We start from the raw sequence: 25293 nt of genomic DNA, 5'->3' as shown, positions 1-25293 counted from the left end.
ACCATCTGCTGGTCCCTCTGAGCTTGTGCTATCCACTTTGCAGTGTCCCTCCTCCTGGGAGGGCAGCCCCAAGGGACAAGGACAGTGCCCACCTCCCCCACCACCCACTCTAGAGTTAACACAGATGGCACCTTGCATTTAGGTTAGGAATTCTAGGCCAGCCTGGGATAAGACAACATGTCAAAGCAACAAAATAAATAACTCCGCAAGCAAATAAAGGTTCATAAGGTAAAGGAACCAACCCTTCCATGACACCATCTGTTAGGAGGCCGAATCCAGTTCGGAGTCAACATTAGTTCTGAAATTGTACTTTCTGTCTGTGTACGTGTGTATGCATGTGGTATGTATATTCATGAGGGTGTGTGCAGGTGTGCCCGGGGAGGTCAAAGGTCAACACTGACTGTCTCAGCCAGGGACCCCCTGCCTTCACCTCCCCTGTGCTAGGAGCACATGTGGATTCTGTGAACCCAAATCCACATCCTCATGCTAATGTGGCAGGTGGTTACCAACGAGGAGCCATGTCATCAGCCCTAGGATTTGCGGCCTTGGTAGAAGATCGGAGCGAGCGAGTGGGAGTGTGTCTGACCTTCGAGGACGTGACATGCCTTCAACAAATCTCTTCATAGACTGCTCCAGACATTACCTGCCCAGGACAGTCATTGTTGCTGATGGTAGGGGAGAGGACAGTCACGGTTGGTGTGTGTGTGTGTGTGTGTGTGTGTGTGTGTGTGTGTGTGTGTGCTGTGCATGTGTGGGAAGGGGGTTAACAACTTTGCCTTTTTGCCAGAGTTCTCTCTGCCCCTGGGTCTGAAGAAACAGGTGGAAACAGGCCCTCACAATACCAGGGGGACTCGGTAAAAAGCATAAAGCTAGTTCCCTAAATGAATTTGAAAATATAAATTGGAATTTCATGAGGCTTAAGAAAGGGGAGCAGAACAAATGTTTTAAGACTGTGACAGAGAGGAAATCCAACACTTTCCGCTCAAAGTCAGTGCCCTCTGAGAGACAGCATCCATGGGGGAGGCGCAGGTGCGCCAGTTCGCACGCCACAGGCCCGGCCCCACAGCCTCAACAGAGAACCTGTGTTTGGTTTGGCAAAGGAAGAAAAGGAATTTTCTCTTTCTTCTCCCTGAAGAATGAAGCCCTTTCCTCTGCAGTGGCTCTGGACTCCTTTCAGCTGATAAGCACCCCGGCACGCAGGGCTGGCAGCGCCCGGGGGTGGGGGGGCCCCCGAGTGTTTACCCAGCACGGCCCGAACAGTTGTGTTGGGTACACCCGCCCTCTGGGTGAACTCACTCGGTCATCTTGAGGCTGTGTTTGGTTTCCACTGGAGGGAAGTATATCACAGAGAGGTAAGAGTCACGGGAAAGTGAGAGGAGACAGTCCACCGTCAACTGTCTCCAGGAAAGGAAGCTCACACAGATGCGAGAGGAGAGGGGCCACGCGGACAGGAAGTGGGTGTGCAGAGACACAGAGCTGAGGCACGGAGCAGACGGAGCCGAAGCCCCGGGACAGGCCCAGCTCCTGGCCACCCCTCCCCAGGAGGAGGGTGGCAGGTAAGCTCTTCCCTTACCTCCTCCGCGGTGACCATGGCAATCACGTTCACACCCTGCTCCCACACCATCTGCCAGAAGTCATGGCACGTGTGTGGCAAGGGCCCCTGAGTGGCAATGTAGTGCCATTCGGCTCCACCAACCACCACCTGCAACCAAGGAAGGCGACAGTAAGTGACCAAGAAGGTGAAACCGCCCTCACTTCTAACTGCTTTTGCACCAAGGAGACTGGTTAATCATAAAAACCAAAAGCCACAAGCACCAGACGGCACGCTTTCACACCAGAATAGTTTTTGCTAAAGCAAGCTCATCAAGTCACACTCACCTGATCTGTATTGCATGCAACACACGTGCCAACTAGTGCAGATTAAAGCAGACACCTGGGCGGAGGAGCCGGCTCAGCGGGAGGAGTGCCGCCTGTGCAAGCCTGGAGACCTGACTTTTACCCCCAGCACCCCCACACAGGTGAGGCGTGGCCGTGTGCGCCTGTCACCCCAGTGCTGGGAGGCTGCAGAGGAAGGCCCTGGGCTCACCGGCCAAACTTGCTGCACACTGAGCCTACGGTTAGCAAAGACCCAGCCTCAAAAAGCTAAGGCGGAGGCGCCGAGTATGAGCGTTCCTCGGGGATGAGCGCCTGCCGTCAACTCTGACACCCCACGCTTGAGCCAGAACGCCAACACTGCAGAGAACCAAGTCAAGAAATTGTTCTCTGAGCCCCCCCACTCTTACTCACGCACACAGGCACACACATACCCACACAAACACATGCACACATAGATGCATGCACTCTTCATCATGACAGATAAACAGGTGGCTACATTTGTACTAACATGTACACATACATGCATAAACACACAAACACACACATGCACACACACAGATATACACTCATACACATACACATATGTATGCACATGCACACACAGGCACATACATGCATGTACATGCATACACACACAAAGACACACATGCATGCGTACACAACAAATACATATGCATGGACAAACATGCACACACATACACACATGCACGCACATATACTCACACATAAACACATGTATCCACATGCCCAAACACATACACACACACACACACACACATACACATACATGAACAATTGACAGACATGGGCACACAAAACAAACAAATAAATGTAATAGAAATAAAACATAATGAAATAAGATCATGAATGATACAGAAGAAAACTGATGTTGACCTTTGGCCTCCATTTGTGCACACAGTGGGGAGTGGACTCATACATGTGCACACACATATACATGAACTCACATAACGCATTGGTGCACCAGGCTATATGCACATAGCAAAGAATAAATTAACAACATTTAGGTTCCCCAGATAACACCCACATTAGTGTATGACGCACGCACACGCCGTCCATGCGTGAGTCTAAATTTTATCAAAGTATGTGCGTGACTACGATCATAAAACCAGTGTCAACCAAAGGGCTGTGAGCCCCAGCTTGAAGAACAGCATTATAGGAGATTTTTAATAAAAGCAAATTCTATGTGAAAAACCATCCCCCTGGCAAACACAGATCCACAGAAGTGAAGGTGGAAGAGCGAGCCCTGCACACACACTCTCTCGCCTCCTCCTTTCCCGTGCTTGGCATGACAGAGATGGGCCCCTTCAAACATCCGTGTAACACAGACCTCCAGAGGGGTCCAGACACAACGAGGGAGCACTTTTGAAATCCTCCTCCCCATTTATTAGGAAACCACACACTACCTTGATTCAAGCAGAAACAGCATAAGCTGTTGGTTCATTCCATAAGACGTGTTCAGGTCAAAGCTGGCAAGCCATACTGGCAGGAGAAAACATCCACACATGTGTGTGTGTGTGTGTGTGTGTGTGTGTGTGTGTGTGTGTGTGTGTGTGTATGTGTGTGTGTGTGTATGTGTGTGTGTGTGCCATCTGTGGAACTGGGGTGTTAAATTGTCTGGCCCCCAACATGTAGGGACCATAAATGCTTGCAGAGAATGCTGCCTCCTGCAGGGACTGACAGTAGAGCATTAAAAGCTGCCCTGAAAGAGTGGGTGCTGCAGAGGCAGGTTCCCAGATGTGGCTCCACCCCTGGAGGAGAGCATCCTCCTCCTGTGCTAACAGCTGCTTGGAAACCAGGGCAGAAAACAGTGGCAAAATACAGAGCTCCACTCCACAAACTGAGGGCAGGTTCCCGAAGCTCTCTGGGCCTGTGCAATGTACCCACATCTACCCTGGCTCTGAGAAATGAAACGTGGGCCCCAGGGAAAACCGCAGGAGGGAAGGCATCTCGGTAACAACACCCAGAGGGCACTGCTCCTGCAGAGGGACAGCTGTTTCCAAAGAGCAGATGGCAAATGGGGAAGAGACGGGGCCAAGGGAGGAAGCCAGGAGAGCACCGCTCTTCATCAGGGAGCAGCTGGGTCGCCCGCATCTTGATGGCTGTGAGCCTTGCCTCAGCCTTCGACGGCTGAGCCATCACTCCAGCCCTCGTCCTCATCTTTAAATGTGTCACTCTGCTCATTATTTCATAATCTAACTGAGACCATCACTGGTTTACTTAAGAGCTCCCTGGCATTCATTATTTTATTCATTTTGTTCCCGTTCTCAAAAATAAAAAAGAGAAAAATATGCCTGGATGTTATAAACACATATATACAATGCCACCTACTCCCTCGGCATAAAAACTCTGTACCCAATCACGTCATACTTTTCACATACCATGGCTGTGAGTGATACACACACCAGGTGCCTAACTACACTTTAGAGGGTTGAAGGAACCTTCTAGCAATTCCACCAGAGTTGAAATTAAGAGTTCAATCACATAGAGTACTGAGGTGAACCGTGTTGCTTAAAAGTGTCCTATACCCAGCGGCGGTGGCACACACCCGTAATCTCAGCACTCGGGAGGCAGAGGCACTTAGTTCTCTGAGTTTGAGGCCAGTCTGGTCATCAGAGTTACAGGACAGCCAGGGCTACACGGAGAGACCCTGTCTCAAATAAACAAACAAAAACCAAACCCTATGCTCACTGACTAAGCAAGAGCCTCCCGGACTCTCTCCCAGGAGGTCAGAGTTCAGAGGCATGCTCTAAAGTACTCCCAGTTATTAGGAAAACGGGGGGAGGTGAGCAGCCTAGGGAAATCATTTGCTCTATCTAGGTCCCCATGTGTTCGCGGCTCCGAATTCCACCTGGGCTCCAGCTAAGCCATGATGCACGGAGACCTGAAGTATGCAGGAAGCCCACACACCACAGGCTGGAGAGGACAAATCCACTCGGCCCGGCTCAGGGCCCGTCAGAGCATCGGAAGGGCTCTCTGAACACAGCCCGGGTGCTTGTCCCGCTGCATGCCACCCACACGCCCCTCACCTTGATGTGGGAGGCGTTGATGTAGCCCGTGTTGTTCTCTTTGGTTGGGATGAGCTCCACTCGGTTCTCCTCGTAGGGGACGACTTCCCGGATGCGGCTGCGCTCAGCATTCTCCGGCAGAGCGGCGGTGCTGAAGATGCCGTTGGCCTTTTTGTTCGGGATCTGCTCGTACTCTGTGAACACCATTCCCTCCTCCAGCTTCTTCTTCAGAGCTCTGAGCTGCAAGGGAGGCAGCGCATCAGCCCACTCAGCTCCCAGCATGCCTGAGCCTGGAGTTCTGAGCGTCCTGCGCCCCCACAGAAAGGGCTGTCCATGAGGGGGATCAGCGGGCGCTGAGGTACTGCCCTCACTATTACCCACACCTCAGGTCTCTCAGGTCTGACAGCCGTTCCCCTTCTCACCCCATGCTGCAACATGCAAAGACCGGCTCAAGCCGAAATTCAGTCCCTGTGCTTCTGCCACTGGTGCCTGCCTACAATCTTCGCTGATAAGGACAGTGATAATCTCAACTGTCCAAGCATCTTCTCTACTGGCACAGCGGTTTTTACTGAGTTAAACGTGAGGAGGTCCCAGTTCACAGTGGTAGAGCGCTGAGGACCAAAACACACGAAACACATTGCCTTTTCCCTTCCCCCGCCAAACCACTCATTTCAGTTACTCGGTATTAATTGGGAAAATATATCTTCTGATCCCCAAAGCATTCTCATACCAGTGTCTGCTGACAGAAATCTAACACCCTCAAATGTATTTTGTGAAGTTAGGAAGCCAGTTTCCGGGCCTTCTGATCGCAAGCCAGGAGGCCATTTCAGGGCGACATTCTCTGCCTCAGTGACACAGAATCACAGCTATCAACACCCAATCAAAGAGCTATAGGTCACATCATCTTACAGCCATGGAAGGGGACCGCAGGGACCCTAAAACCTTGGATGGCTGTTTCCTAGGAGACAGCAGTCATTCACAAAAATCACAGAGTACGGCAGCTGGAGAAATTAACTTTCTCATCTTGTAAAAAGAAAAAGTTTTGTGTAGTTACAGAAATTTAGTGGTTTCATTGTAGAAAATAAAGATTTTTAACATTTCACCCATCTCCCTTCAGCATGCTTCAAATTAGTACATATTTGGATTCTCGTCAATCACATCAGATGTAAATTTGCATTTATCCTTAATAAATATTAAGATCATATAACATGCATGGGGAATTGATAACTCCAGGAGGGGGCTATAGCCGGGATACAAAGTGAATAAATTGCAACAAATAATAAATCAACAAAAAATAGAAAAAAATTCGTGAAAAGCTAAGTGACTAGGCCAAGGTCACACAGCTTGTCGGAGGTTTATTTTTTATTGTTGTTATTGCTCGTTTGGGGAGGGGAGCAAGCCGTGTGGGGTCAGGGCACACCGTGAGGAAGTCAGTGCTCTCTTTCCACTATGTGGGTTCCAGGGAGTGAACTCGGCTCATTAGACTCGGTGGGGTGCTCCTAACCACTGAGCCATCTCACCAGCCCTGGGGTTAGACTGCCTAATCAAGCCTCAGTGTGGCCGGCTTGACAGAGTGGAGACCAGAACGAAAGAATAGGAGCTGTGGAGAGGGTAGGTTTTAACGTGCTTGGACCGAGCCTTCCTCGGTTGAAAGAATTAAGCCATGGGCAGACGGCACTGACGGGTCTGGGCAGAGAGGGCCTTCTGGAATCTGGGGGCGCAGCTGGCGAGCCCAGGACTTACCCGCTCGTCTATGGGGACTCGGGTGACATCGTGTCGACCATCCTCCCGCCCCGGGACCCGGGCCACCGAGAGCCCGTTCAGCGCCGCCAGCATCAGAGGCCTCTTCTGGGCCTGCAGGCCCGACATCTTCTGCTTCTCGAGATTCTTTCGGCAAGAAAAGACACGTTCTCATTGTTTATAATTCCAGGGGAAGGCTGGAATGCATTTTAATCTCCCCAAATCTGTAAGTCCGCAGCCAAGGAGTGCAGACATCCACCATCAGCAGGGCAAAGTCAAACACAGCCTTCCCATCATTCCCACCGTGCCCAGGGGAGCCAGTTCCCACAGGACCCACGGGCCTTTGTTCTTAATTAACTCATACGTTAGAAAGATAAAGACAGGCTCCCTAGCACATGTACCTTGCCATGGGGTTTACAAGAGAACCAAAAAAAGGGAGTTCATATGATATACTTTAGAAAAATACAGGCTGAAGACAGAAGGAAGAAAACAGACTCCACACACCATCTCAGTCCGTCACAAGGCCAGGCCTTTTGCACTGACTAATGGTGTAAAACCTGACAACTACAGTGTTGGTTAACAGAGCCCTCATACCAGCAAAAAAAAAAAAAAAAAAAAAAAAAAGGAAAATCAGGTTTCTCCTCTGAGGGGCTCAGGCTGAAGACCTGAATCGCACGCTCAGTCCCTGTCCAAGACACCTGCTTTGCCAGCCTCAGAACGAGGCCTATTAGCTACCAAAGTCACCGCCACCCCAGGCTGGCCACAGATGATGAACTAGCAGGCCTTCTCCCCTCACACTCCACCCGGGAGAGCAAAGGCCAGTGACTCCTGTCTGGAGTGTGGACAGGCCAGCTCTATCTCTGCCCTCCTCTCTGGGCTGAACCTGGTAAAGAGACGGCAGGACATCCTCATGACCCTGGCACCAGCAAGGCTATGGAAATTCCCTGTTTACTGCTGGCTAGCATACCATGCACGGCTCTTGCAAACCATCTTGTCTTAGACACTCAGGGAAAGAAGTGGAAGAGAACACTTTGATGCAGACTGAAGTACTGCCAGTCTGAAGACCCCTGGGACTGCAGGAGCCTGGTCTCTTTGCGGATTTCTTGTTGGAGGAGGTGTCTTGATGAAGCCATGTTGTTGGAAAAGCACTGAGAAGGTGGGGTTGGGTGGCAGGGGCAACCTTGCATGGACCTCGTTGTCACCACGGTGGACTGGAAGCCTTTGTGAGGGGCAACAGGACAACTGCTCTGGTGACAGGCTGGCCCACGGACAAACAGGGCACACGGGGAGCAGGACAAGCTTCAAGGGATGCGATGGGTGCCTAAGAGCAACTGTGGGGCTGCAAGAACAGCCTTGGAGTCTCCACACCACAAGCAGGCCCCAGGATGAGTCTGGATTTATTTGCTTATTATTTCAGCTTTGTGAAGGATCATTCTCTCCTATCCTCTCCTTTTGCTGAATTTAGAAATTTTCAAAGGTTTTGTTTTGGTTTGATTTTTCTGAGACAGGGTGTCCTCAACCCTGTGAGCAACCCTCCCACCTCTGCCTCCAGATCCCAGGGACCGCTGTCCTCAGGAAAGACTCCCTGCCTACCTGGGGGGCACAGGAGACAGTGGTGACTGGGCTGGGCCTCTTAGGTGCGAGCTGTCCCTCGTCTCAGAACCAAACTAGAAGGCCTGAGCTGGCTTTCTCTGCTCTCACACCGGACTCCCAGCTTGGGGCTGGAAAGTGGGAACTGTCTTCAAGGGGTGGCAGGAGCAAAGGGTTGGGGGCCTACTGGCAGCAGGCTGAACCACTCACCCACAGAAAGCGACTGAAAACAGGGATCTCACTGTACCTACCCCCGTCCCGCTCCAGGTCTTTTCAGGGGCTTGAGGGCTCTCTCTGTTCTCTTAGTAAGCGGGTCTGGTACGGCTTCAGGAGCCTTCTCTCCTCCTCTCCTCCTCTCCATACACAGAGGAGCAGAGAACCCATGAGGATGCCACCTGGGCCAGCGGGTACAAATAAAGACTTTAAGATTCCTCTTGGGTGATGGAGCCACCGGCAGGGTGGGCCTTCTTGCTTGACTTCTCGGTGCCTCTCTGAGGCTGGGACATTGACCCAGGGAAGCGGACCTGTGAACTCCTGGTTATGTGAGGCTGTGTGAGAGGGCAGTCATGTTCCTGAGCTAAAAGCTAACTGGTGAAATCTGCCAGTGGATAAGATCCACCATCCTGGAATAAAGCAGAACGGGGGAGGGGACCAGCAGAAAACACCTTGTTCTTTCTCAGTTTGCAGGATGCTTCCAAGCAGGGGACCAGCACCAGAGTCATGGCTGCAGGCTGTTTGTTTAATCTGGGTAAGACGACGGGTTTGGCCAACACCATGTGGACATCATTAACGCTCAGCTTGGCAGGGCCAACCTCAATGCTCACACTGATGGATTCCTGAAGCAAATGCAGCTTTGCAGAGGCCTGGAGCCAGTAAGTGTTGAAACTTCATTCTACACCAATGAATTACTTTTTTCAAAGCTGAGAAAGCTGTCTCCTCAGGTACCCCCCCATCTCACTCCACCCCCAGACAGAGCTGTGGGGGTTGTTTTTTGTTTTGTTTTGTTTTTTTACCACCAGAGGCACAGGTAAAACTTCACTATTACCCTCTCTCTTTGCTTACTCTTTAAGTTACCACCTGCTGCACACCAGAACCTTGGGGCCTGAGCCGCTTTCAGGCTATTCTAAAGTGACAAGGGTGCTGGTTTCCAGCTCTGAGCCCAGCAGCGCGGCCCCTGTAAAACTAGCCTTCACTTCCTGTCTCTGGGTTGATTCCCAGGGTTGAGCTCGGAAGACTCCGTAGTGAGCCTCCTGACCTCCAACAAAGCGAATGTAACACAGCATGTCTTCCAGGGTGCCTAAGGGAGGGCCAGCTACCTGACAGCACAGCTTCCCTGAACGGGAAAGAAGTCAGTTGCCTCCATTAGTTACATCATTGAAGGACTTTTGAGGGAGGTCAGGATTTCCAGGGAAAGCAGTTAACAGGATTTTTTCCCCAGCAGCAACTACAATCCAACAATGTTCTCATTGTAAGAGGTGTTTATTTTCTTGTTTATATACATGTGCCACCGAGTGGGCTCGGCCCAACAACAGAACTAGCTTTCTAGGCTGTGTGCTTCCCGGTGAGGGGCTATTCGAGATACCAACGCTGCAGGGTATCTTCAGATGTGGGACGTGTGCATGTACAACACATGTGCACACGTGTGTGAGCTGCTCATGGAGCAAATCTGATGGGGACTGGGGCTCACAGTGAACTCCTCAGGGACATACCATCACTAAAATGTCCTTGTACCAAACACACCAGCCGTAGGCCACGGATAAAAATGGGATGGAAGGCGTTATTTGAAAAAGCAACCCTGACCTCTGGCGACATCATCACTCTTGGGTGAAACGCCCACAATGCTCCCTGAAGCCTCCCTCCTCAAGGCTTCCAGCTTCTGGGCTCCCCACCATCAGTGACCCGGGAGTGGGAACACTCACCCTAATCATCATCTCTCTCTCTATAATGCTGTCCTCCAGCGAGAACATCTCTGACACGGGCCTTTCCTTCACAGGCTCTTTCTTGGCCCGTTCCTTCACGCTGGTTAGGTCAGGCTCAGAGATGGAGGGGCCCAGAGAGGCTCCGTTGACAGCCAGCTGCTCAGCCCGGGAGACGCTGAGGGCCTTGGCCGGTCCGTGTCTCAGCACCCTGGCCCTGGCCACGGCAGGAAGGAGGGTGCCCTGGTCCTGCCTCAGCGCCCCGTTACTGATGCTCTTCCTTGGCCCCGGGTACTCAGGCGGGGGCCTGTTGGGGATGCGGGCCAGCGCGGCCTGCAGCTGGGCGCTGTATTCCACCTTCTCCCGGAGCGTGGGAATCTGAGGCATCGCCTCGGGGGCCTCCTCCTCCTCCTCACTGTCACTGCTGTGGATCAGCATGGTGGCATCTGAGAACGTCTTCTTGTGGTGGTACTGGGGCAGCCCGTGCCCTGGGTGGCCAGCCGCCTCCTCCGGGGGACCCTGCTCCCGGAGCGTGTTGCGGCGCGCCATGGGGATATTGAGTGACTTGAGCGTCATGGCCTCCATGCCCCGGACCATGCTGCTCATCACCTCCAGGCTGTGGCGTTTGTTCACCGGGCCGTGGGGCTTGGTGGCCGTGAGGGGCTCGCTCACCTCCTGCAGCGACTGGTGGACCACGGGAGAGCTGTCCTCCTGGAAGGTCTTCACAGACAGCTGTACCTTCCGAGTCACCAGGTCGGGGCTGCTGCCGCTGACGTACTTGTGGCGGTGGCTGGCCAGGTCCGGGGTGCTGGTGGCGGGACGGGGCCTCGGGTAAGGAGGGGGTGGCCTGAAGAGATAGTTCTTCAGCATGTGGGCTGTGCTGTAGTTTTGGGCTCCTTGGAGCTGCATGTTGGCCAGTTCCGGGGTGCTCACTGTGTGGGAGATGGAGCCAGCCCCTGGCTTGCTAGGCATTGCACAATTTGGGGGGTTCATCTGGTCAGACGGGCTGACAAGTTTGTGACCGTAGGCCCCTTGGGGCGCATAGGGGAAGGTGTAGGGAGGCCTCTCCCGCATCTCCGGCTGGCTGTACACCAGCTCCTCGGGCTGGTTGTAGGCGTGGCTGTTGATGATGTTGAGGTTGCGCAGAGACCGGCTCTGGCTGTCCGCGTGCATCAGCCCCCGCTTCATCTGCCGCATGACGGTCTCGTAGTCTGGGGTCGGCCTGTAAGAAGGCACGATGATGGTGCTGTGGCGGTGGCTGGGGATGTAATCGGCCCTCATGATGTCACTTCCGGGGATGCTGAGGTTGGAGGACACCGGAGAAGCCTGGATGAAGCTCTGCGAGCAGCTGGGCGAGTTGACGCTGTGGACGCTACACACACTGCCGTTGGTGACCGTGCCATTTAGGTAACTTAAGTCCAGGCTGTTGTGAGAATTGCAATACAGGGCCTCTTCGTTCCCAGGGAAAATGCTGTCTGCGGGAGGTCAAACAGAAATGTGAGCCATCTCAGCACTGTTTCAACAGAGCTCCTCCCGATGTCCCCGGAGTGAATTACTGAAACATGGCATAGAAAGCCAAGTCCCTGGCCCTCACCCACACATGTCACAAAGAACCGTTCTCCTGGATGGAGTGCCCATGTACAGATCATGTCAGAGCACCCTGCAAAGAAAGTGTGCAGCGTGGGCGTCGCCGGGGCATAGTCTCGACTTTGCTATAATTAGATGCAAACAATAAGCCACTTGTTGGGTAGCCTGGACTCTGGTGCACGGCTGAGGGGCAGAAGTGGATATCTGGGCCAGGAAGTTGGGAGTTTTAATAGAGCCATAGACTTGAGGTTGCCCTGCCCTTGGAGCTGCTCTCTGACGACATCAGAAAAGGCTTCTTAACCTATGCCAAGCATTGAGAGAGCAGCAAAATCAATGGCGCAGCCAGTGCAGCCACAGTTCCTGAGCAGCAGCCAGCCAATGGCAGAGCCAGAATCAGGAGCTTTTTGGGGTGTTCCTGAAACCTCCCTCTAACTCCACCACCAAGACTAACTCTAGTAAAAAGAACAAAAGCTAAACTAAACGAAAGCTCTGCAGAAGCTGGCTTCATATATGTTTACGGTACGCATGTGTGTGGGGCACACATGCACGTGCATTTGTGTGGAGGACCAATGTTCGTGCTGAGAGGCATCCTTCCTTGTTCACATTACTCTTTTCTTTACTCAGGCAGAAAGGGCTCTCAACTCTGTCCACCTTACTCAGGGAATCCCACCTCTGCCTCCCGAGGCTGCAACTCAGTCACCTTTCCCCCCTTACCTAGCATCTGTGTGAGTTCTGGACACACACCCGGGCCCTGGGTCTTGCACAGCAAGTGATTAAGCTACTGTGCTGGCCCACTTCTGTGTCCACTTTATATATGGGAAAGAAGACACTGGAGTCTAGAAAATGCCTCCATGCTCTTGGCAAGACTGTGGGTCATTTTCTTGATTAACGTGGGAGGGCCCACTTCCTGTGTGTGTGTCACCCTGGGCACGTGGTCTTTGAAGGTCTAAGGGAGGAGGCTGAGACACAACCAGTGTCCTCTACGGCTGTGTGTATCAGTTCCTGCCCTGACTGCCCTCAGCGATGGAGTGTGGCCTGAGAACTGAGTGTAAGCCAAACTAAACCCTTTCCTCTCCACGTTGCTCTTGGTTATGCTCATCACAACAGTAGAAAACCCAACTAAGACAACTCTGAGTCTCCTCCCCAACCCGACAGCTGCTAAAGCCAGTCTCTAAGTCAGGCTCACTCTGGACAGCCAAGGTTCCCCTGACACATACAAGCACACACCAGGAGGCCAGCCTCTTGCCTGCACACCTTTCTGAGCAGGGGAGACAAAGGGAAGATGGGAAAGAGGACTGTGCAACATCCAGGCGACTGGAGAGCTGGCCCAGTGGGTAACAGCACTGGCTGCAGAGTCCACAGGCTGGGTTCCCAGCACCCACATATAGACCCACGACTGTTACAACCCCAGTTCTAGAGCCTCTGGCCTCCATGGGCACTCAATTCAAATGGTATACGCACACACATGTAAGCATTCATACACAATTACATAAGTAAGTCTTTAAAAAAATGTTCAACTCTCTGAAAAGGGAGCGAGGACAAACTTAATCGAGGCAGGAGAAATGAGGACGGGTGTCAGGGCTGATCCGCCTCCAGTGAGGTTTGTTGTGCCTTTCCACAGACGAGAGAAAACTCTGCTGGGCTGCTCGTAAAAAGTAGTGCTGCACCAGACAGGATTGTTCAAGGCTTCATGCTTCAAACTGCAGCAGCTTCAGAACAGCCGGGAGAGGGTCACAGACACTCATGACGCATATAAACGCATGTAAGGGTTTTGATCATCGTTTTAAAGCTGTGGTTAGCTCAGTGATCAAACAGTTTCGTGGCTTACTGCTAAGAGAAATAAGTGAATTTAGCTGGGGTGGCGGCTCAGCTGGCAAAGGAGGGCCTGAGTTTGGATCCTTAGCACACATAAAAATGCTGGGTGTGGCCGCTGGTGTCTGCAATCCCACCATTGGCCAGGTGGGGAAACCGGAGGCGGAAGGGCCACTCACTGCTCCCAATCTGCCTAATTGGTGAGCCCCAGGTTTAGTGCCAGAATCTGACTCAAAAGGTAAAAAGTGATTAGAGGAAAAACACGCAACATGGCCCTCTGGCCTAAACACATCCACACACATCCACATACATGTATACCTGCACACGCTGATGTACACACACACACACACAGTCTTCATATCCAAATGCTAACATTGACCTCTGTCTCCCAGTTTCTGTGTGGGACCGTCAGTACCTCAGGCTTACTGTGCGGATCAAATGAGACCACACATGTCTCTGGCCCAGCACCAGACCCCTCACACCCACTGGATCCGTGGTCATTCTTGTCCACGCACATGGCGAAAGGGCCTGGAGGGAGGCTACAAAAAACTGAATGATGAGGTTGAGAGTTTCTCTCAGCCACCCGGTGACCCTGTGGCTACTCCAAGCTCCTGACACTGGCAATAGGCTGAAGTATGAGGGCTGAGCTGTCAGTCTCCAACCGTGGCCCACTAACAACGGGAAGAAGACAGGAAATGAGCGCGCACCCTCCAGTTGGCCTAGTTGCTGCTAACCTCCACAAACTGCATCTGCTGGCCGCTGTGGTTAGACGATGGCATCAAACCATCACTGACATTTTCAAGCCGCTTCTGGGCTGTGCCCCGGGACCCAGCCCCCTGGCTTGCAGGGGCAGAAGGAGGGCTGCCCGTTACCTTGGGAGGTGTGGGTCTCGGAGTAGTGCTCTCCGCACTGCATGTGCATGGGCGGCAGGATGTACGGCTGCTGCCTTGGCTGAAACAGAGAACACAGAGCTGCAGAGGCCGTGGGGACACCCGGCAGGTGCCGGCCACCACCCCAACCCGGGGCACACTGCGGCTGTGGGCCACCCTGCCGGCCCACCCTCTCCCACAAACCTACGCTCCCATCTCAGGACAGCGGTGACGGGGTCAGGGAGAGGCCAGCATCCAAAGCCAGGTGCAGCCACTCACTAGGGCGGTCTCGGGCACCACCCTTAGAAGCAGGTAACAGAAGAGGAACGACCATCGAAGAGAGAGGAGAAAGGAAACCGCTTTATTCTGTCCAAACTGGCTCCCTCTCAAGCCCAAACGCTCCCTAAACAGTGGCAGAGCCCACGGTCCCAGTTCACAGCATGACAGGAGGCTCAGGTAGGGTCAGGGCTGTGCTGCTGGGCCCAGTGGTGAATTTACATAGGAACCCAAAAAGCGATGCACACAGTGTCATGGCCACCGCAGAACCAAACGTGGCCCAGGCCACAAAGGCACGCTAGCGCCGTAAGGATAGCCGCCTGGCCATGCAGAATCTTTCCCACTGGGTCTTACATGGCCATTTAGACCAACCTGAATCTTCCTGCCACAGAAAGGCGGCATACTTGCCGTGAGGAGGGGGATGAACAATGTCTAAACCACTAACTACCATGGTCCATCTCCGCTCTCGGCTGGCCATGGAGCTGTTATCTCAAGATGATGGGAAGCTGGGCTTGTGGGCACACACCTTTAATCCTAGCACTTGGGGAGCAGAGGAAGGCAGGCCTCTATGCTGTCAAGGCCAGCTTGGTCCATAGCAAGGCATCAAATGGGTAACAAGGAAGGTCATGAAAACAAGGGATCCAGAAATTAACAGGAATTTGAGAAGAGAAGCACTGAAGACTATGGGAGAATCAGGCACAGAGGGAAACGTGCTGCGGGAACTTCTAACAATCACAAGTCCTGGCGATGACGTTGGAGTTGCAAAGTATTTCAAAGCATTTTTTCCTTTTATTAACAATACATAACTCAACTACATTTCTCCACAGTGGGTCAGGACTATCAGCTTTATATACTACAGAGAATGAAGCTGAAATGACACGAGAAAAGGAAAACAGAGGCACAAAGCAGCTTGGTTTATAGCCACCGCCTCCTCTTAAAAAATAAAAAAAAAAAGCATTAGGTGACTTTGAACTGGGCCAAGTATACAATGAAAAACCAATAATAGCTAATTTTCCAGAGGCTGTTCCTGGATTCTAGTTAGTTTCTTCTTTTTTTTTTTTTTTTTTGTGATGGGGAAGGTGTTGGGAAGACCTGCTTGGTCCCCGACCTTCCCATGTTTGGCAAAGCTTCTACTACTGAGCTACAGCAATGCCAAACTCTCCTTTATTTATTCTGTTATAAATTTTCCAGATCTGCTAATATAGAAATAAATACCATAACATAGATGTTCTAGTTTGGTTTCCATTACTGTGATAAAAAAAAAAACCCTGACCAAAAGCAACCTTGGGAGGAAAGGCTTTCTCTGCTTACAGTCATAGTCAACCAGAAAAATCAAGGTAGGAACTCAATGCAGGAGCTTAAACAGAAGCCAGGAGGAACACTGCTCACTGGCTTGCCTGCTGCTCACTGGCTTGCCCCCGGCTTGCTCAGTCACCTTTCTTACACAGCCCAGACACACCACCAGGGATGGCACCGCCCACAGTGGGCTGTACCTTCCTACATCAGGTATCAATGTAGAAAATGTCCTGCAGATGTGCCCATGACAAACTGATGGAGGAGAGTCTTCAAATGAGACTTTGTCCTCTCAGGTATAGCCAGAGGGTTGTGTCAAGGTGACAGGAAAAAAAAAAAAAGAGAAAGAAAAGAAAATTCCATGACTAAAGGCATCCTAAAAAAGAAAGACAGAAATGGGCAAGGAAGCCAAGATGCTTATCAGCAAGGACCATTAAGACACTAGCCTGGTGTCTTGTAAGGATGGCTCAGACCTACAGGGCAGGGTGAACAGAGACCTGGGAATCCAGAACCCTTTAGACCCTCTCCTCCAAGAAAGAAAGGGAGGCTCTCTGGATCCCAAGATTGCTGGAGGACTTGTGGTGTGTCACCATAGTTCACAGGCACAAATGAGGCTTGATCTCACTAACAAAAAGAGGAGGGGAAGAAAATGAAAGAAAGACAGCAGTAACAAGGGAGGAGTGGAGAAAGCAGTTCATGAGCAAATACACTGTGCTCCAGGGAGAGTCCAGGTCCTTCCAGATCTCAGCGCAGAGGACCACAAGGCAGAGACAGAGTCACAGTGACATCAGCAATAGCTACACGGGCTTCGGAATTCCCATGTGGCTCAACTCTAGAGTTCTAAGAGTAGGTGTCATGCTGGTTCCAGAAAGAAAGAAAAAAATGTCCTCCAAACTTGCTAAGAGAGAAGTTGAAGACAGGCGAGGTGCATGCTGGATACAGAGACAACGTCGCTTAGGCGCTCCTGTCTACTGCCTCCAGAGAACTGCACAGACAGCAGAGTACAGAGCCGCATATTTGTTCTGGCTACCTATACACAGCCTTAAAGACCTGTGACAAGACAAGCAGAAAATAAACCACACATCTGTCCTACTACTCTTGAGTAAGCCTTAAACCACGAAGGGCCCACGGCAGGACTATAGCTGTGCACCTTGTCACATCACCGGAAAAAGAACAGCTTTTAAAAAGTAAAAACCACCCTTTGTTGGCTAACATCTAGAAATTAGAAAATGCCCCATTCATTTAGGACACTGAGACCGTTAGCCAGACTTATTTGGTTGTGCTTCACTTAAAGAGCATTTTCTGGCTAGTTTGCTTGGCTCTGTCTGTGGCAGTGAATTCCTTGGAATCTGGGCCACTTAGTACCAGAGCAGATGAGCAGCCCATCTAAAGGTATCTGACCAGGCTGTCCTGCAAGAAGACTGGGGAGCACCTCAAACCACATGTGGAGAAGAAGGTTGATATGTCTGTGGGTAAGCGGGACATGGTGGGTACTTAGCTCCTGCCAGTCAATGGTGGCCTCCCATCCTTCCAACACATCTCTCGCAGCCACGGTTCCCTAAGTCACCACCCCTCAGATCCACAACAGAACCCTCATCCCACAGCCAGACCACCGACGGAGGAGTATACATACCAGTGAGGACCGGCTCCAGGTAGGCCGGCGTCTGATCGGGGGTGGAGAATTTGACTGTCTATATGAAAAGTTAAACATGAGAACCATCATTATTGCTGACCTAAAGTACCAGAGGTCAGACAGGCAGGAGGGGCTGAGGAGGGGGCAGGCCAGTGAGGCCAGCCTGACAGCACACACAGCAAACACAACTCAAGTCTGAACACCCACAATGAGAACTCAGCTCCTTTGTCATTCTTCTTTTATCCTCAAGATGTTCGAAACACATTTTGTTCTGATTTTGTTTTTTCGAGACAGGGTTTCTCTGTGTAGCCTTGGCTGTCCTGCACTTGCCTTGTAGACCAGGCTGGCCTCGAACTCACAGAGTGTTCTGCCTCTCTGAGTGCTGAAATTAAAGGCATGTGCCACCATGCCTGGCTAAAACAATTTTTATAATGCTCTGCTCACTATTACTGAGAGGATAAAGTTTATTTCTAAAAAAATATTATGAAAGCCTGGGATAACCTCAGATCGCATGGACTTCTAAAACAGTATCAGTGTGTACCTGTGCGCATGGCCATAATAAAAGTATTTTGAAAATGCTTCCAGTTTAAATAGAACCCCAAAGTAGAGAAAACAGTTTTTAGTTTGAACCGATAAAGACAGTACATGCTGCAAATGTTCACCACGTCTTATGTCTTTTCTGTTTGCTTGAAACTCTGTTCTGATACTAGGGGTCAAAGCCAGCGCACAGTAGGCAAATATTCCACAACTGAGGTATGTCCCCAACTCAGGAAATCTTCTGGAGAGAGCACTCCAGCATTGATTAAACAACAAGGGTAACGGAGAGATGAAACGAGCAGGAACTGAGGGCATCCATTCCTGAGTGGATATCAGGGGGTCTCAGGACCACACAGTGTTTAAAACAAACAAACAAATAAATAAATAAAATGAAAACAAGATCCCGACTTTTCGTCAGGCTAAAACTCTTCAAATAAAGAGTCTCTCCTTATTTGGAGCTCTCGCCCTTCTACCTGCTTGCTGGTAAGTATCTTTGCTCTGGAGAAACCATGGAGATGATGCAGTAATGTTGAGTTTTTAACAGCTGGTCAAACTCAGTGCCATCATCATCAAGTTAAACATGGTCATCCCAACTCTTCCTCCCCGGCCAAAGGTGCAGCAACCAAACCCTGGAGCAAGGCATCCAGCCAGCAAGGGCGGGTTCTGCGGGAGCAGATGCCCCAGGCAAGCCTGAGGGACTCAAGAGTGGGCAGCCCTGGATGGAGAAGGAGGCTGCTGAGACAATGCAAGTTCTACACACCTCGAGGGAGATAGCACTGGGATTACAGCACGCAACATGCGTGTGGGAGAGAGGAGGCTCAGGTGCTTCCCACGCAGAACAGAATTCTTGGTTTCCAGAGTTACATGTGATGTTCATGGATATCGGGAAAGACCACAGAAGAACACAGCAATGAGGACGTTTGCTGAGAAACAGTTAAGCCAGAGGACTGGCATTCTGAAAGGGGCTGATCTCGGCCACACAAAAGTGGGCTACAGTCTCCTTGATGGTGTCAAGGCCACCAAGCAAATTCAACGGCCAAAGAAATAGAACTATGCATGAGTGTGACAATGTGTGTGCAGAAGGTGTGGCTATCTCCTTGCTCCCTTCTAACCCATCCTTGCTAAGGCTGCTGGTAGGCCTAGACTATGAGATGTACTTTCAGGGCCCAGCAGTGACCGGTTGCAGTGCCTGGTTTGAAAGAGCCTGAGCTGCACGGAGGGAAAAAACTATGTGTATTGACCTTCTCCGGAGGCACCTGCTGTCCAGCCATATTCTACCGTGCTTGGATTGCCCACGGTGAGAGTGGGAAGACAGCTTCTCTCCGGCATTTACATCCTTGATGCTCTTTGAACCCAAATTAAACACCTTGGGGGCCCACGAGGCAACTGCATTCTGCTGGGAAACGCCTTTTGAAAGCAAGCAAAGGAAAGGCGAGGGGCAGAGGGGGCCCTCGGCACGCCATCTCCGAGGTCAGGCCATGAGGGAGTGCCCTCAATCAGACTCAGATTTATCATCTTTATTTCCGAACTAAATTAAACAGACATCCGGATACGTGCCATCTCGGAGTGCCTTCCAAAGCCCCTCTAATTACCCTGGCCTCTCATTTGCCGTCAGATGGCACGACCCAGGAGCGCACGCAGGGCTAGCCAACTGTGAGCGGAAGCAGGCAGAGCCTGTGGCAGCATCTTCTCTTTCAAGTTGCTCATCACTCTGCTCCCCACTTCTGAATCTACTCCACATCTAACACGGAGGGGCACCTGGGCAAATTGGGAACAGCTGGGCTCTTCCGAACTCAGAGCCGAGAGCCGGAAAGGCACTGATGTGGCCTACCCATCCTCGAAGTTAAGCCTTTACAGTCAATTTGGGACTGATCGTCTCTCTAGGAACGTGGACAGCAGTAGACTGCACTTAAACTTCTCTCCCTCCTGACTGGCTTTCGTCTCTTCCTATGGCTTCTAGAGGATCAAGGGAAAAGAATGAATGGAAACAGGGGACCACAACTCCACAGAAGCACTCGATTTAATAGGACTAAGCCATTCAGAGAAAGCATGAACTAAGCATTCACTTACTCAGTGCAGATCTTGTTCTGTTTGTAAAATTTGTGCCGTATTGTAAATAACCGAGAAATGTACTTGGCATTTTCGATATCATCCTTGAAAAAAAAAAAAAAAGAGAAATGGGAAAAAATGAGCATCTGTTTGATTAGATATTTGCTTCATGAAGATTGCTCTGCACAGACATTAATCCCTCCCCAGTCATCTGAAGAACAAAATAGTAAGCCAGACCAAGAAGTGAATCAACCATTGATTTCCCTGGTGCTATCATGGCCAGCAGAGATGACAGAAAGGACCGCTGCTAGTGAATTCTTCACGTCAGAGGCTCTGGGTCAGTAGTGAGAAATGGACAAGTTCCACTAATTCTGAGCCAGAACTTTCAAAATACATAACTGAATGAAGGCGGAGCCTACAGTCAACACCAATGTCATTCAGCCAGAGACAGGGTGGTGAGGGCACAGCCTCAGCTCCAGGCAGTGTGGGCCGCGAGCAGACTCAGGAATCCAGGCCAGCCAGCAGCAGACCATGCAATGAGACATGATTAGAAAGTCACCTGAGGAAGGCTGACCCGAGTGCTGGAGCACACTGGACAAACAAATCTCAGTGCCAGGGCCAAAGGGAGCACTCATCACTTGCAAGAAGTCATGCAGGACCAGGCAAGTATTAGAAAAAAAAAACAAAAAACAAAAAACATCTTTTTAATAACACTGAGCTCCTTATGGAGTGCAGGTGTGTCCTGTATGCAGCCATGGACCTCAGGGCTCTGAGGAACACACCTGACACTGACATATGAGGGAAGGTGCGTGCGTTTGTGTGTGTGTGTGTGTGTGTGAGAGAGAGAGAGAGAGAGAGAGAGAGAGAGAGAGAGAGAGAGAGAGAGAGAGAGACTTAACTAAGCAGTCCTTAAGTGTAGACCTTGTAGATGGTGTGACCCACCATCAGAAGGCTGGACGTGGAGAATGAGGCAAAGGCACCGTAAGCTTTAAAAAGTCCCTCCTCAAGCTGTGCAGGCCCCTGGACTCACTGTGTGGAAGAGCGCTGTCTCCTCCTTGTCAATCAGTTCCAGCAGGATGGCTGCTTTGCTGTGGGTGACACTCCCAATGTCATTCCACCTGGGCCAAAGAAACGTGACAAGGCTTACTCAAAGGCGGTCCATGTCATCATCTTACAGTTGTGACTTAACTCTTTAACTATTGGTTCTTTTCAACAAACGCTTACACAGCCACCTCTCAAAGGAGGAAATGGGAAGGATGCAGTACATACTAACACCTCAGGTAACACTTTGATTTAAAATAGATCTGCAGAGTGACATTCTTGAAATGCGGTTTTCTTTACGGGTAGCTACGAGAAAAGTCCGCAAGGTGCTTGTTACCTTGCTCCCAAGCTTTTCACTGATGAGGCACTTCCCCCCGGATGTTTTAGTGACCCCAAAGTATAGTCAAAGTCCTGTTTCAGGGCACACATTCATTGTGCCATCTTGGAAAAAGTGCATGGTGCCTGCTTACGTCTCTACACACGGGTGATCTAAACACACACACACACACACACACACACACACACACACACACGCGCGCGCACACACACACACACACACAGACGCACATGCTTTCCTTGCCTGTTTTCAGACACCTGTCAACAGGCTGTGCAGGGGACTGACTCAGTGCCGTGGATGCAGGCATGATGACACAGCCAGGCCAGCCGTGTGCGGGGCATGGGGTCTGCCGGGGTCTCGGGAGAAATCTAATCCTAGAGGCAAGTTCCAGACACTGGAAATAAATGGTTGCTTCCCTTTCTACTTGGAGCCAGTTCCTGGCCATCTTTTTAATGCTCCAGCTCCCACCCAGGCCTTTTGCATTCCACCATGCTTGCTGGGTTTGTTTTCCTTCCTTCCTTCCTTCCTTCCTTCCTTCCTTCCTTCCTTCCTTCCTTCCTTCCTTCCTTCCTTCCTTCCTTCCTTCCTTCTCTCCTTCCTTCCTTCCTGTTTTTTTAAGCAAAATGTTTCAAGTACTCCAGGCTGATCTCAAACTTACTAAGTAGCTTCAAGTGACCTTGAACTTCTGACCCCCTGGATCCCCCCCAACACAGTGCTTATATGCTGCCCCAGACTGGCTTCTTGCAGGCCAGCAAACAGTGCACAATCTGGGCTCTATCTCCAGCTCTTTAAGACTCAACTCTGGAGCCTCATGCTCTAACAAGCCCTTCCTCATTCCCAGCACCCTGTCTCAGAGCTGCTGGGGTGCTCACTCCCCACCACCCTGTTCTCAACTCTGGATTAGATCTCTCCCAGGACTCTGGAAGACCGCAGGCTCCTCACCCAGTGTGTCTCCAGGTCTGCAGTCTCTGCCCTGGGCCAGCCTCCTGCAGAGGTCAGTCCTTACATCCTATCTAAGGCGGGAAAAGCAGCTGGTTGGCTCTTCCTTAGAGCAGACGCAGTTAGACGCTGAGGAAAACCCGACTCCCTGAGTCAGGAACCGGTGACACAGGGCCATCACACTTATCCCTGTCACCTGCCCACTCCAGAACAGCCGTGCTCCCCACACAGGCCTGGGAGTCCTCTCCCCTCTCTACGTGCTCCCTGACACAGACACCTGGCTGAGCAGCTGTCTCCTGCTGTTAGGATCTCAAGAGACAGTAGCGGCTTCTCTCTTCCAGATAAATTCCTTCCAAACTTCAAAACTCCACAGACACTCTTCATCCTGTGCCTGCCTGGGAACAGCTCTCGAAGGAATGGAACAGCCCTGCCAGGGGATTCCGGTTCTGACATTTGCATGTGGGTGTTTCAGTTCAGCAGCAAATGTGTGGGGGGGGGGGGTGCTTGTGTGTTTGTGTGTGTTTGTTTGTGTGTGTGTGTGTGTGTGTGTGTGTATGTGTAATCCAGGGAACAACCGTGGTATCATTCCTCTGTCACCATCCACCTTGGTTTTTTACAGTCTCTCCCCGGTCTGGAGCTTGCCAAGGACATTAGCCTGGCTAGCCAGTGAGCATCAAGGATCCACCTGCCTCTACCCCTTCACAAGCCTGTTCCTTTTTTTTTTTTTTTAATGTGGGTTCTGGAGAAGAACTCAGGTCCTTGCAAGACTTGACCACTGAGACACTGTTCCCTAGCCCTTAAAAAGTTTAAGTCCTAAGGACTCTGTCTTCATCCTAGCTTCAAACAGCAAGGGGGTGAAATCATAAAGATAATGGCGGGATGTTTTGGGCTGGAAAACGGTGTAGAAATGCAGTTTTCTGGATCTCTATCTGATCCAAACAGCTCATGCTGGAAGCTTCCGGGCCAGAGGAGCCTGTGCTTTTCCTGCTAGAGCTGTGATTTATCCCCTGCCCCAGACACACTGCTACTTCCATCAGATTCTGTCAATCAGCACAGGGCCACGCCGCCTTGGTACACACAGGTGAGCATGCTGACATCACGGAACCCACAGGCAGCGGTGCCAAGAGCCAGCTAGTGGGCATGCGTGGGGTGGGAGACATTCACCGCACCCCTGGACAGGGTCTGCTTGTACTACATGAAAAAGGAGGTTAAAGGGTCCACAGAATTAAAGAAAAACTCAGGTCGCCTCCTTTGTTACCTCTTCTAAGGTAGGCCTTTGCAGGCCTTGCAGGCCTTTTGTTAGTTAGCATATAGTTTGTGCTAGTCCAGCGCATGGTCAGGTACAGGGTGCGGAGCTATGGAAAGAACACAGTTTCTGTCTAATGGCCAGGGGCCGTCCCAACAGCAGCAACCAGCAGGCCTGAATCTGCTCTTCCCACACTCGGGTCTGCCCCATTGACTCAGTGGACTTGAAATGCACATTTCCTGCAGTCAGGGAGGAAGGAGGGGAGCTTCAACTCCTTTCCCTAGCCTGAACTCCGCTAATTTCATCTGAACCAAGAAAATGCAAGTCACTCAGGTCCCAGCGTGGATCTCAACTCACGGCTCAAAACAGTCACCAGCGGCCCATGGCCTGTGACGGGAGGGGAAGAGAGATTACCTGTATATCACGGCCTGTCTTCCGATTCTGTTCCTCACGAAAATGCCCATGAAGAAAATGCCGAGCTGCACGCCGTTGCCGTGATTGTCCTGAAGAAGAGCGACAGGCATTTGTCACCACATGCCCATCCCAAACATTCACAACAGCCAGGTCACCCAGCCTGAGGGAGATAGAGACGCGGGTGTGGAGCGCTGAGCACAGACTGCACGCGTGGAGGACTACTGTAGACGTTAACAGGAGACTCTGGCGCTGGTCGCTGGGCCTCATTGTGCTAAGTGAAATAAAGGCATAGGGGAGCAAACACCACTCGCTGAGACGGGGTGGAGCTCCCCAGAGCGGGGAATGGGGTGGCATACAGCAGAGCTCAGGGGGGCAGGGGTGAGGGGATGGGGGCCAAGACAAAAGCTTCCATTAGCGACAAAGCCAGGGACCCACTGAAGCCAGCAGCTACACCTGCAAAACAGGCATCGTATTTGCTCCACAAGAAAATGCCCAGACTGTGAGCTGACACACTTGTGAGCTGGCTTTATCTCCCCACAGTACATGCAGATAGATTTCTAAATATTCTGTATAACATAAATGCATATCACTGAATCCATCATTTTAAAAATGCAGACACCTCCAAGGCAAGAGCCAGCACCAACCTTAAGCATTTGTCTGCAGTCTGCCCTCTGGCACCCTACCCATCCGAGCCCACAGGCGGGATGAAGCCAGTCCTGGCTGCGTCCTAGATGCCGGCAGTGCTGGGCTGCAGTGCCTACAGGATCCTGAACGGCTTGTGCCTTTCTTTTCCGCATTATTTTTAGAGGCAATTTTTAGGATTATCCTCAAATTTGTTGCCCTCTACTGAATTTTTAGTTTCCCTTTTTCTTTCATTCTCCTTATTATTATCATTATTTTTTTTTTAAAGAAAAAGCTCTCCACCCACATTCTTTGAAGACCTGGGTATCGCTTGGGTTTGTGGAAAATCTCTGCCTACTCTTGCTGCCCCACCCCCAAACCTCAGCACTACCTGGGGTCCAAGCCCTGCTATCTCTCCAGCCCTTCAATGCTGGCCCTCATGCCTCAGCCATCCCACCCCCAAAAGCACCCCCTTCCTTCCCTCAAGCCCCT

General features: G+C 51.2%; 1 protein-coding gene across 1 annotated transcript in view; it reads right to left on the bottom strand.

Moving 5' to 3' along the window:
- Positions 1-25293, bottom strand: part of Ptpn14 (protein tyrosine phosphatase non-receptor type 14) — a 139918-nt gene that overhangs the window by 13305 nt on the left and 101320 nt on the right. Inside the window, exons 8-16 of the mRNA XM_021645317.2 lie at positions 24181-24269; positions 21234-21321; positions 20225-20307; positions 17618-17675; positions 14419-14497; positions 10151-11622; positions 6645-6788; positions 4923-5141; positions 1574-1702 (exon numbers count right to left, since the gene is read on the bottom strand). Coding sequence (XP_021500992.1) covers positions 1574-1702; positions 4923-5141; positions 6645-6788; positions 10151-11622; positions 14419-14497; positions 17618-17675; positions 20225-20307; positions 21234-21321; positions 24181-24269 — 2361 coding nt within the window. The remainder of the gene's footprint in view (positions 1-1573; positions 1703-4922; positions 5142-6644; positions 6789-10150; positions 11623-14418; positions 14498-17617; positions 17676-20224; positions 20308-21233; positions 21322-24180; positions 24270-25293) is intronic.

This window comes from Meriones unguiculatus, chromosome 11 (assembly GCF_030254825.1).
Source record: "Meriones unguiculatus strain TT.TT164.6M chromosome 11, Bangor_MerUng_6.1, whole genome shotgun sequence".
Lineage (NCBI taxonomy): Eukaryota > Metazoa > Chordata > Mammalia > Rodentia > Muridae > Meriones > Meriones unguiculatus.
This window is presented reverse-complemented; position numbering and strand designations above follow the sequence as displayed.